This window comes from Natator depressus, chromosome 20 (genome assembly GCF_965152275.1).
Source record: "Natator depressus isolate rNatDep1 chromosome 20, rNatDep2.hap1, whole genome shotgun sequence".
Taxonomy (NCBI): Eukaryota; Metazoa; Chordata; order Testudines; family Cheloniidae; genus Natator; species Natator depressus.
The window spans coordinates 21,548,005-21,561,620 of NC_134253.1; the positions used below are offsets into that span (position 1 = coordinate 21,548,005).

Sequence of the window (13,616 nt, forward strand, 5' to 3'; positions counted from 1 at the left end):
GACTGTGTGACCTCAGGCAAATCTCAACACCTCTCTCTGCCTCAGTTTCTGCAGCTGCAAATGCGGATAACAGTTCTCTACACAGCAGGAGCATTGTAATACCAAGTTACTTAACGTCTGTAAGCGTTGGGATGTTCGAGAGGGAGATGGGCAGAGTGTTGCTGTTAAATGCGGAGCGTGTTGAGGCACAGTGTTACACTAGAAATGTCTCTTTCATTCCATGGGCAACTGACTCATTCCAGAGGTACAACCCTACAGAGGAGAAGTCTGATGGAAGCCATAGACCCCGGGTAGGGAGCTGATAGCTGGAGAGGGATAACTATTCGCCTCTGGACATAAACCAAAGGTGTCAGTTCACATGCACTGACCCATATGAGAAATCTGTGGCAAATGGGCTGAGTGAAATGAGGGAGTCCCCTCCCACCTGAGCCTTGCGCTACAGAGAGCTCTTCCCTCTTGGGCAGATCCAGGAACATCTCAGGCTGCTAAGCAAAGCACCAGACCATCCAGGAGAAGAATCCTACACTAGCTATGGGGAGGATGAGAAGCTGTGACCCAGCTGGCCTTTCCCATCTTTAATTCACCAATCCTAGGGGAGTTCACAGCTGGATTGGTTCTGAGTTCAGCTTCTGAGAAGACGGGGCTTTGCCATACTGGAGCAGAACATTGGTCCATCTACTGTGGCAGAGGCCACTACACGAGGCATCAGAGCAGCCTCTCCTTTGGACCATCAGTGGTGACAGCCGTTCCTGGCAGCTCTTTTCAGATCCTGGTGGTGGCTGATGAGGGGGATTGGAAGTGCGGAGCTGGGTCTCCGGAGACTGAAAGAACTGGAGAACCACAGCTTCATGGAAAGCGGAACCTTCTCACCCCACATGCCTCCTTCCTCCTTCACGCATCTGCAGCACTGTGGAATTGACCAGGTGCATTGTGGTGGGAGATTCCTTCCTGAGCCCATACCGGCAATCAGTGTGTGCCCCAACATGAGATCTGATAAACCCCATCATCTCCGTTCACATGACAACGGCCACAAAACTCTCCAGCCTGCCTTTAAACCAGCTATGGTATCAGACTCTGTAACCTCCCCTCCCACTGCCTGCAATATGCAGAGTGATCACAGACAAGCCCTCCGAGTGCCCATCTAGTCCATCCACCCATAGAGGCAAGGGCAGGGACAGAGGTCCCCACATCTTGCTCCCATTGGCAGGGATGGTTGTTCTCCTTCTCCTCCTCCCCTCCCAGCATATTCCTCTCCTGTGGGGTTTGCAGCCGCACTCACTCAGCATGGGGGGGATCCGGTTGGGGAGGGTTCTTGCTTCACTGATGAGAGATGACGGTTCTGCCACTCAAGCTTGGTGCTGGTTAGGGTTGGCTTGGATCTGGGTTAAGGTTTGAGACCAAACGGGGGCCAGCTGATAAAAATTGCCACTGACTCTGATGCAGCATCCCACCAGCCGGGGATCTGGCCCCATTGACTACAATGGAGCGATGCTGGTTTATACACCAGCCGGGGATTCGGACCCATTGACTCAAATGCAACGATGGCGATTTGCACCAGCCGAGGATCTGGCCCCTAAAACTCTGATTCAAGGGTGCTGAGATCTCACACCTTGCTGGCGCAAGTCTTCTGACCCAACCAAAGCAGAACCAGAAATTAGTCCCCTTTTGATTTTGGGTCCAACCTAAAACCACAGCTACAGAGGGGTGGTTTTGAATGCGAGGCCTCCAATCCAAAACGCTCCAAAATTCAAAGAGTGTTGGGTTCAAGGTTGCATCTGGTTGCAAGGAGAGGTCTCCACCCCTTCCCCCAAGGGCTGGGTTGGATCGCGTTTAATTCTCCCCCAGAAAACAAGCTGGTGTTTATCTGATGAACTGCCAACAGCTGCGATAGCACAGACGGTTACGGTGGGTAGGAGCTGTGCCAGCGCTCCCCCAGTCTTTCCCCCAGCGGAGGTTGCTGTGGTTGAGGCGTGCTCTGGAGAGTAGCACTCTGCTCAGATTGGGTAGGGTGGGGTGAGAGTGAAGAGCCAGCTGGATCCCGCTACAGGAGAGCCTACATCAGCCAGCAACGGTATCCCCACCCAGCTACCCTTTTAGGGGCCCCAGGGTGTCGCATAAGCAGCCTCATGGCCTGCCTCCTCCTTGGAGTGTGTCTAGTCCCTGCCAGAACTGTGGCCACTGGAGAGAAGGTTCAGAACGAGATCCAGAGCAGCCATCACATTCAGGTGCTAAGTGTCTAACCCCATCAGGCAGTGCACGGTACAGTGATGGGAGTTGGGTCCATTTGCCCCATAGCTCAGCAGGGACTGACAAGGCAGCAGTCACCTGGCTCTTAAGAATCACCCCCATCCCAGCTGCCCAGGTGTCATGTTAATGGGTCCCCAGAAGCCAAGTCCTGGACAGTTTGGTCCAATGTGAAGCCTTAATGGGAAATCTCAGAGCATGCTGCTAGGGGGCACTGTGCTGGCCTTCACTGTGATTCTTGGATGAGACACAAGACCAAGGCCTTGAAGGCTTATGGACATTAAAGATCCTAAGAACATAAGAATGGCCACACTGAGTCAGACCAAAGGTCCATCCAGCCCAGTATCTCGTCTGCCGACAGCGGCCAATACCAGGTGCCCCAGAGGGAGTGAACCTAACAGGTAATGATCAAGTGATCTCTCTCCTGCCATCCATCTCCACCCTCTGACAAACAGACGCTAGGGACACCAGTCCTTACCCATCCTGGCTAATCGCCGTTAGTGGACTTAACCTCCATGAATTTATCTAGTTCTCTTTTAAACCCTGTTATAGTCCTAGCCTTGTGGCCCTTTCTGCAAAAGTGGGAGTGTTAACCCTGGTGCCCAGTCAGACTAATGCTTCATTCACCTCTTACAACCTTCAGCTGTAGCACTGCTGTACATCTATTACCCACTGCCACATACCACCCCAGAGCTGCTGCATTGCAGTGATGGGCACAGTAGTTGCTTCAGAGGGCACGTCTACAGGAAGAGAGACTCCAGACCTGGGCAGCGAGTCGGGGGGGATCTCCAAGAGTGGCGGGGGAGGTGAGCAGAGCTGTCGGATCATGGGTGCAGCTTAACATTGCGCTGGGCCCCCAAAGTGCACATCTGTGTCTGTAATCCTGCAATCTGCCATCCTTCCCCCTGCCCTACAGGGCTGCCAGAGGAGTTCCTTCCAGCGGCCTCTCTCGATTGTCCTGCATTGAATATGGGGGTGCACTTGTGGATAAAAATTGGCTATGTGTGCTTGAGCATGTCTCCCCCTAGAGGCTGGCCCCTTCAATGAGAACAGCCTTGCTCTCGCTAGAGGAGTTCCTCATTTGGTAGAGGCCTGTGATTTCAGTGCTAAAGATCCCCTCCCTGGTTAACAATGCCTGGTTTGGGTTTCTTTGCTTGCTCACAGGGAAACCCCCGGTTCACAGAGGATTTTGTGAATCACCTGGAAACAGAGCTGGAGCAGTCGCGTCTGAGGGAGACTGAGACACTGGGCGCACTCAAGGAGATGCAGGACAAAGTGCTGGACATGGAAAAGGTGTGTGTGGGGAGGGAGAAATCCCTGCTCCAGCATTGTTTAAACATGCAGTGGGAGTCAAGGGAGGAGCAGCCATGAGCAGCCTCTGCCCCTACAACTTCCTGTGAATCTGTTACTTTTATAGCATGGGTTGTAAAACTGAGGCCTTTGATGGCTTCAGGGTCATTAAAGATCCCGTGATGCTTTCCATAAAAGTGGAGCTGTTAGCCCAGCCCTCCTGGTCCAGTACCATAGAAGGGTTTTGCCTACTTAGACCCTCTCCTCCCTGTAGTTTCAGCTAGATGTGGGATTTTCCATCCTCCTCTGATGTGTAGTTAAACAGCTGCTGTGTCCCCCAAGAAGTTGGTGTATTTAAGTGAGAAGTTAAGTGAACCCTGTGTAGTTTGCAGAGTGCATTGGGGTCTTTCAGGATGAAAGGCATAAGGGGTCAGATGCTCAGCTGGGGTAACTCAGCATAGTGCTATTGACTTCAATGGAGATATTGCAGCTGATGTCATTTGGGGATCTGGCCTGAGATATTCACTGTGATGCTACTGATCTGTGCCATGTGGAGTTAGGCTGGTGAAGTGCATCCCTGATGTTTAATTGTAGTTCACAATCCTAAGCAAAGGAAGTCCTGAGCTAGACTCAGCCTTCCTTTTAGTGGGGCCTGAATCGAATTGATAGCAGCTGCTGTGCGTATCACAGTGATTAAAGGAGGAGTTGAAGATAACCTATATTCCCTTAGTGCAGGGGTTCTCAAACTTCATTGCACCGTGACCCCCTTCTGACAACAAAAATTACTACACGACCCTAGGAGAGGGGGACCAAAGTCTGAGCCCGACCAAGCCCCACCGCCCCAGCGGGGAAGCCAAAGGGCTTCAGCCCTGGGCGGGGGTCTGTAACCTGAGCCCCGCTGTCCAGGGCTGAAGCCCTCGGGCCTTGGCTTCAGCTCTAGGTGGTGGGGCTCCGGCTTCGGCTTCAGTCTTGGGCGGTGGGGCTCCAGCCTCGGGCCCCAGCAATTCTAACACCAACCCTGGTGACCCCATTAAAATGGGGTTGCAACCCACTTTGAGGTTCTGACCCACAGTTTGAGAACTGCTGCCTGAGTGCCTTTCAGTCTGAAGGACCCCACGGGACTTAGCTTCGTCTGCAGAGGTCAAACCTACCCCACTGAAATTCAGTCATCTTTTGAGGATGGAACATTTGTTCAATGGCACCAAGCAACACTAAGGGAGAATTTAGGACAGGAAGTGAAGAAGAATCCCAGTTATGACCTGTGCAGCACCTGGCTCAATAGGGCTCTGATCTCAGCTGGGTTCTGTGTAGCTCCCAGCCTTCTGAAAGGCAGTGTTTCCATTGTAGAGTGCCCCTGATACCACACTGGGGCACAGCTTTAGTACTAAGCCACACTTAACCCTTCCTGCAGCACCCTGGATGTTCCTTGGTGGTTTCCCATCCAAGTGCAAAGTTGAGCTGATGCTTCCTGACTTTTGAGGTGTGACCTGATCACAGCACAAGGCTGATCATACCTGCTTTTTGTGACTCTTACTTTATTTGCCTCACTCAGGCTGCAGGTATCTTTAGTATGTCTTCTGTTAATCCATTTCACTAGCAGTGAGAGGCAGTGTGGGCCATGCATAGGAGTCAGGAGACCTGGGTCTTTTTTCAGCTCTGCCACTGACTTGCTGTCTGGCCTTGGGCAAGTCACTTCCCCTCTCTGTTTCAGTGGGATCCCTGAAATCAATCAAGGCTTCTGGATGCTGCTATAAATTAATAACTGGTGGCTGTTTTTGCTCAGCCTGAATCCTCTGCTGAGAATAGGGTTTTATCACACACACACACACGCACACACCCCCCTCCTGAACTGTTTGGGGGTTATATTAAGAAGGCTCCCTACCCTACACAGCATCTGCCTGGACCCATTCAGTGTCCCCATGGACACTGAACCGAGACAGGATCTCATGCAGTCAAGATTTTCTGCCCACATTTCTTTTTCCTTGACCATCTTGCAATAAGTGATTGATTGTACATTTGATTTATTTTTTCCTTTGCGGTCGCAACTGGGATTAGATTTGAAAACCTCTGAAGATGGTTATCAGAGCATGATTAAAAATAAAAGCAGCTAGATAAACCCTCCCCTTCCAGAAAAGGCCTTGCCTTGTAACCATTTCCTTCCTGCATGGTTGTAAGTTGCACGTCAGCACACTTTTGTGCTTCACAAAACCAGACCAGGTCTCTCTGCAAAGTCTGGCAATGGGAAGGCTACACAGTTACTGCCGGGTCGGTTTCAGGCCTGGGCTGCAATCCTATGGGAGCAGGAGAGGGGCAGCTCGGAGGGTGAACATGGTGCTAGTGGAACTCTCACGCAGCAGACCTGACCCAAAGCCAGCGGCCTTAACTCCTCGAGTGGGAGATTGGTGCAAATCCAGTTTATATCACAAACCCACCTGTTGGCACTAATCTGCTCCCTCTCACACAGCCTTGGACGAAAGTCCAAGAGCTAAAGGGCCAGGGGGGTCTGTAATGTTCCCAAATGCACCTGGGCCTCCTTTCAGGGGAGAGTAAGGGCTGGGTTCAGGATATGGAGCCTTCAACGTGAGTGGGAAGGGAAAAAGGCAAGGAGTGGCCTGCTCAGCACACACTTAGTAAAGCGAAGCAACCTCAGCTAAGTAGGTTCAGTCCAATCCTGTACATGGGGCTCCCCCATTTGGGGCTGAGTGCCACAGAGACACACAAGAGGGTGCCATGGGTCACAGCCCAAGGGCCAAAGGTTCCCCCACTCCTCCACGCAGCAAGACCCATCCATCAAGATACGTTCAGGGCCCAATCTGAGCGCCTCACGGTTACCTATTGAATTCATCCTCCCAGCATGGCAGGGAAGGATCATCATCCCAATTGGCCTGAGGTCACCCAGGGAAAGCTAGGAATTGAAGTTTCTATTATTATTATTATTTTATTTATTAGGTATAATACATAAGCATCTGTCATGGCCCAGGACCTCCTTGTGCCAGGTGCTGTACAAACACAGAACAAAAAGACAGTTCCTGCCCCAAAGTTTGAAATCTACTAAGTCTCAGTCTACCACCTTAATCGTAGGACCATCCTTCCTCTCTGCCTTGCAGCCTTGCTGTGATCTAGCCAGAGACTGGGCCTGAATAAACCCCCACTTATTCTAAGTCCTCCAGACATTGTGGGGGCTTGAAGTCTGATAACAGACCTGAATCTAAATACTGCAAAGGATCCCCGTCCTTATAGCAGGCTGAGCCGAATGTCAGATCCCCAACCCTCCACTTTTGGGGGTGGTCTGTCCAGAGCTGAATTTCTGTACCTTAAATCTGACCTCTAGCTTGGGCTGAGCTGATGCTGGAGCACCTCATCTTAGCTGATCAGAGCTGTGAGAATCAAGTCCTCCCACCCTTTTAACACCCCGACAGGCCCTGAACCAGCCCTTCCTGTTGCAGCTTGCACTGCAACCACACTGGAGCAACCTGTGAGAAAGCCCATGGGGGCTTGGGAGCTCAAAGAATGACTCAAGGCCTCACCCTCCACCCAACACATCAGTGTGAAAACCCTGAGGCGTGGGGTGAGGAAAGAGCTGGACCATGCATAGCCACGTGTGTGACACCACTGCTGGGTCCCCATTTGTCCTAGGAACGAGACGTGCCCAGGGTTTATTTGACTAACGGATGTTGCAGTCTTACCAGACAGATGTGTGATTGCTCCATTCTAAGTGGGGTCATCACTCCCCCCCCCCCCATTACACACACACATCTGTCCTCTCTCCTGATAGTCCCATGAAGCAGAGGGAGACAGAGAAGCAGCTGCTTCTGCTCCGAACAGACCTCTTTGCACACAGTTGGTGGCATGGTGGTGTTTTCTCACTGTTGATTGATATTACGGTTTGACCTACAGGCTGCAATTGGTGACCAGGGCCCCATTGTGCCAGGCACTGTGCACACACAGCACTAAGATGTACAGCACCTAGCACAATGGGGTCCTGCTCCCTGCCTGCGGCTCCTAGGGCTACCGTGATACACCAAAGAAATAATAACACCTGTCCCTGCTCCTAGGAGTTTGTCGTCTAAGTATAAGATGAGGGATGGCAGGTAGATACTGAGGGACAAGGGTGTACCTAGTGACACTTGAGCTAGTTATGATTAGTGGCATGACAGGAGATCAGTATGAGCCATGTTGCTGCTTGGAGTATTGAGCCCAGGCAGATGAAGGGGATGACTGTGATTGCCTTCTCATGATATGAACCCCAGGGTTCGTGGTGGGTGCAGGGCCACTGGCCCCCCAGCACCAGTTCAGAAGAGATGAACTCGCAATCACCAAACTTTACCCTGCCCCCTCACGTCTCCCCTGCAGCTTCCAGCATGTGATTTCTGCTCCAGCAGAGGTGAGATAACACCTCATCTGATTGCTTTCCTGCTGAGCATGGGGGCGGTGTCTGAAACCCACTGGAAGCCTCCCCTGCCTGTGCGCTGTGTGTGAATCACTCAGCAATCACAGAGCTCCTTGGGTGGCTTTGTCTGCACTGGCAGCCAGAGCCTCCGCTGCTGTAAACAGGCACAGCTCTATGGACGGACTCCCATGGGGCAGCGCTGATTTATACCAGCCAGGGATCTGCCCCTGGGATTTCAGCCACTGGTTCAAACCCAGCATAAAGATTGTTTCCACCAGCACAGCTCACCCTGGTGTAAAGCCAAGATGAGCTGCACCAGTTCAAACCAGATCTGCCCTTGTGATCCGCACTGGTGCAGCTTCTCCAGGGCTGAAACCACAGTGTAGACGAGGCCTCAGCTCACTGCTCCCTAGCGTGTTATAGAAAAGCCACTCGGTTGACCCCCCTTTCCAACAGTGCCCAAGGGCTGATGAGAGTTCAGAGAGGCTCTGCTTGGGCTGTGCTAATGCCTGTCCTCTTTTCTTCTGTAGCTGGGGGTTTGCAGAGCGCGCTCAGCCCTGCTGCAGTTGTTATAGTCAAGAAGTGGGTATAAACATGAGCCCCTTCTTGCTACCCAGGCTGGACTGTCCCTTTACAGCAACAGGGCTGTATGGACGCCAGTGGAATTCCACCATTGTGAGCAGAGAGCAGGCCCCAGGTCTCCGCCCCTGCTCCGGTCTTCTCACTTTGTGCTGCTCTGGACAAATCCCAGGAGATATCTCCAGGGGAGCGAGCCAGAGCCTGTCCCATCTCCTGAACTGTCAGCCAGTGGTCTAGCTTCTCTAGAACAGCCACCATGTTGGGGACTGCGCTTCCAGCAGGGTCAGGGTGCAAACGTGGCTCTCTCTAGATGGGACCAGGTTGTGTCCTCACCATGCCAGGGCTAGAGCTGCCCATTAGGCCATGCTGCTGTCCCTTTTTGTCGGGAGATCCCAACAGTAGGAAGCTTGGAGCCACCTGGGATATCCTTCTTTGCCCTCTGCTTACAGCCAGGGTGGGAGTGCAGCCTGCTGAATATTAGGGGGTGGGGGTGGCCTTGCGGTCTCAGGGAGCTGCTTCCAGGAGCTAGCTGGGGGGTCACACAGAGCAGCATGTCACTTTGAACTCCAGCAGCACTTCCAAAGGCTCCAACCCTAGCCCCAAATTATATGAGTGCGCAGCTGTGGCGCTCGTTCCCTGCCCACACCCACCCATGGGAGCACCCTCAGTGCCCACAGAGCCTGGATGTGGAAAGGTGGGCAGCACAGTGCAGTGGTCAGAGCAGAGAAGCCTGTGCTGCTGAGGTCCCAGTCTGACCCCCTCTGCCCCCACCTCCCTGCAGAAGAACAGCTCACTGCCTGACGAGAACAACGTGGCCCGTTTGCAGGAGGAGCTCAAGGCACTGAAGGTACGTGAGGTGGCGGCACTGACCTCACTCAAGGAGCTACAGCTGCAGGTGAAGGAGCTCAATGACAGCTGGCAGGTAAAGCCCCTTTCCCCGTCCGCTCCACTCACCACCAGGCCAGCTACCCATCCCTGACCCCAGCACGTGGGCAGAGACAACCCCACAACCAGTGATACATCTGATTAGCGATTATCTTTGAGAACTCATGGGTGAGGTCCCAGAGGACAGGAGAAGGGCTAACACAGTACCTATCTTTAAAAGGGGAATACAGAGGACCAAGGGAATGATAGAACACTCTGACTTCGGTACCTGGAAAGATACTGGAACAAACTATTAATCAGTTTGTTGGCACCTAAAGGATAATAGGGTAATAAGTAATAACCAACAAATTGTGCCAAACCAACCTAATTTCCTTCTTTGATAGGGTTACTGGCCTAGCAGATGCATGAAAGCTGTAGATATGATATTGTGACGGGTTAGACCCCCCCTTTGGGATGTCACCTGATGTACTGCTGTCTCACTGAGCCCCTCCTGTTCCACCAGCCTGGACTTCCTCTCCCTGTTTTGCTGAATGAGGCTCTGTGGCCTCTTGCAGCACACAAACACACAGGTAGGGCCCCACCCAGCTACAGACACAGACTGAAGTCAGCTCTGTGTGAGAGGATTCACCCAGCACTCGTGTGCACACCCCTTTTGGGGGAATAAACCCAAAATAATACTGTCTTGCACTGAGGATTGCCTGCTATCTGGTGGGCGTTCCTCCAAGTACACACACAGTTGTAGTTGTTACATAGTCAATATTCCTAACTTCAGATACAGAAAGGATACATGCATACAAATTGGATAATCACATTCAGTGAATCATAACCTTTCCAATGATATCTTACATGAGCCATCTTGCGTAAAGTATATCTTAGTCATGCCATATTTGTATCATCATATTTCTATGAAGAATATGGGGTGTAATGTCACAGATATATGTTGATTTTAGTAAGGCTTTTGACAATCTCACAAGGCATTCTTCTGAGCAAACTAAAGAAGGTCTAGATGAAATTGCTATAAGGTGGATGCACAAGTGGTTGAAAGACTGTAACTCAAAGAGTAGTTGTAAAAAGTTCACTGTCAAACTGTATCTTGTGGGGCTCCGCAGTCAGTCTTGGGTCCAGTACTAATCAATATTTTCATTACTGATTTGGATAATGGAGTGGACAGCATGTTTATAAAACTTGCAGAAGTCACCAAGCTGGGAAAGATTGTAAGCACTTTGGAGGACAGGTTTAGAATTGAAAATGACCTTGACAAATTTGTTGAAATCCAACAAAGACAAGTGCAAAGTACTGTACTTGGGAAGGAAAAATCAAATGCATAAATACAAAATGAGGAATCACTGGCTAGGTGGTAGTAGTGCTGAAACGGTTCTGGGGGTTATAGTAGACCTCAAATTGAATATGAGCCAACAGTGACTTTGAGGACATCAGTTACTCAGCCAGAGGTTATGGGTCTGTTACAGGAGCGGGTGGGTGAGGTTCTGTGGCCTGCAATATATGGGAGATCAGACTAGATGATCATGATGGCCTTAAAGTCTTCTGGCCTTAAAGTCTATGAGTCTACTCTGAGTCAAATGTGATGCAGTTACAAAAACAGCTCTCATCATTCTGGGGTATACCTACAGCAGTGTTGTATATCAGACATGGGAGGTAATTGTCCCCTTCTGCTCAGCACCTGTGCGGCCTCAGCTGGAGTCCTGTGTCCCAGTTTGGGGCATCACATTTCAAGAAGGATGTGGACAAATTGGAGAGAATTCAGGGAGACCAACAAATAATCAAAGGTTTAGAAAACCTCACCTGTGAGGAATGGTTAAACTGGGCATGTTTAATCTTGAGAAAAGAAGGCTGAGGAGGGAGGGTGACATGATAACAGTCTTCAGATATGTTAAAGGTTGTTCTGAAGAGGACGAAGATCAGTTGTTCTCCATGTCCACTGAAGGTAGGGCAAGAAGTAATCCGCTTAATCTGCAGCAAGGGAGATTTAAACTCTGGAATGGGCTTTCAAAGGAGGTTGTAGAATTCCTGTCATTGGAGATTTTTAAGAACAGGTTGGACAAACACCTGTCAGGGATGGTCTTGGTTTACTTGGTCCTGCCCCAGTGTAGGGGGCTGGACTAGAAGACCTCTCTAGGTCCCTTCCAGCCCTACAGTTCTGGGATTCTGTGATCCTCAGATCTGCCCCTCTGGGGCTTTTACTAGTTGAATCAGCTCAAAACTGGCCTGAATCTCAACCTGGAACAGGACCGTGGCAGGGGGTTAGAATCATAGGGTTAGAGGGGACCGCTAGGGTCACCTGGCCTAACCCTCTGCCAAGATGCAGGATTTGTTGTGTCTAAATCATCCCAGACAGGTGGCTCCAGCCTCCTTTTGAAAACCTCCAGTGAAGAAGCGTCCACAACCTCCTTGTTTGTCATAAATTTCCTTCATGGTGTCACAGGCTCGGGTATCTAGGCTCAAAGTGAGCTGGCTCCCAGGGTCACAGACCAGTCCACTTTCCCTCAAAGCTCAGCCTTAGGGGGTAAGAGCTCCCTTCACCCTCAGCAGATCTGTGCTTCAGTATGGAATGTCTTTCAGCTAGCCTGGGATGATCTGACAGAGCAGTGGGGGCGGGGAGTCCGAACTCCTGGGTTCTATCCCGGGCTCACAGAGCAACTATAGGCAAGTTCCTTCCCCTCTGTACGCCTTTCAGTGTGCCAGACCCCCTTTAGAGTCTCACTCTTTCACTAGAGTGAGCCACTCGGCCTCACCGCCTCCTTAGACCTCAGGGTCTTCAGCACTCCTGCTTCACTTCATGATCTCCCTTCAGTGAGTCCAGCTGAGATGAGCAAGCACCTGAAAGAGACTTGTACACTCAAAAGGAGCAGTAAGTGCACCGGACTCCCTCCCTTCAGCAGCTGCACTGACTCTCAGCCAGCATCGCAGAAGCAGTTAGGATTGCTAGATGTCTGCGACACAGCGTAGAAAGTCCTTGGTCAGCACACAGAACAGAAACGTACAGCCTGGTTCATCTTGGCCAGCCTGGAGTCCCAGCAAAGCAGTGCCCACCCTTGGCTCCTGCTCTGTCCCTCTGTGTCCTCCTTCCTTGTTCAAGTTCCTGGCTTGGCCCCTCGTCAGTCCCTTGTTCTCCAACTGGTCAAACACAGCTGGCTTCCTGGGGAGGGTGTGGACCATCCATGGTCCTTTGTTGCTAGGTAGCAAATGCTCCAGTGTTTGGCTTTGCCGTTGTCTTCCCTGACTCTCCAATGACGGGCCAGTCCACAGAGAGCCAGGCACCATTTCCACCTGTGTGGTAGCTTGCCCGAGAGTAAACAGCCCTTTGCCACCCCCAGATGACAATGCAGCATATAGGGGAAACTGAGGCACACACAGTATTCCTACAAAATATTACAGAGAATTCCCACGCTGTCACTTCTCTTCCCCCTTTGAGACTGAACTGAGCAGGGTCACTTTAACCAGTGACCTAGGGACGTTCGAACCCCCAATGTTATCCATAGATGCCGCAGCATCTGTCACATTTCCTTGGCAGCTGTTCTACCAGGCACTAGCAAGATTCATTTAGCACCCTTGCTAATCAATCAAATGTACAGTGCCCAATACACAAGTCAGTGCAGTTTCATGTCCTCACTCGGGTCTGGTCTGTTAGATGGCACCAGCAGGGCACGCATAAGGAGTTTTCATGCAGCTCTGTGCCCTTTTGCCATCCCAAAGTTGGGATGGGGTCCTGCCGGAGTGAGGAGTGCAATGAGCCCACATTCCTCCATGAGTCAGCCATCTTGGCCGCAAAGTGGGGTGCCTTTACCTCTTGGTTGGATTAGGGAGTGAGCCCTTGAGCCTTGGGTCTTCACCCAGTCACATCTCTGGGGCTCTGGTGTCCCAAGGTGTGGTGAGGCAGGGATGCAGGGTGTCCCAACCCCAGAGCTGTGCATATGCCAGGAGCCCATCTCCCCTCTTGGGGTCACCCTGTTGCCCCCACCCCCAGGACTAAGTCCTCTCTCGGGCCCTATTCTGGAGGGTTATGATTCGGGGTCTCTTGTTCAGGAAAACCCACCATGACCAGGGCCACATTCTGACCAGGGGTCTCTGTTAGCCAGCAGCAGCCTTCCAGCTGCATTACCCTTCTCTGGGGCTTCTCGCACCCGTGGACAGGGCAAACATGGCAGTTCTCCTTGTCACATCTCACATGTGGAGATGGGCGAGGTGACCCCTCTGCCCCACTCAGCTA

General features: G+C 51.6%; 1 protein-coding gene across 5 annotated transcripts in view; it reads left to right on the plus strand.

Annotated features, from left to right (window-relative positions):
- Positions 1–13,616, plus strand: part of EVI5L (ecotropic viral integration site 5 like) — an 87,478-nt gene that overhangs the window by 55,797 nt on the left and 18,065 nt on the right. For 4 of the 5 annotated variants that reach the window (XM_074935293.1, XM_074935290.1, XM_074935291.1 and 1 more), the window contains 2 exons: positions 3,409–3,537; positions 9,285–9,425. In XM_074935293.1, coding sequence (XP_074791394.1) covers positions 3,409–3,537; positions 9,285–9,425 — 270 coding nt within the window. The remainder of the gene's footprint in view (positions 1–3,408; positions 3,538–9,284; positions 9,426–13,616) is intronic. The other variant, XM_074935294.1, reaches the window with a different exon arrangement.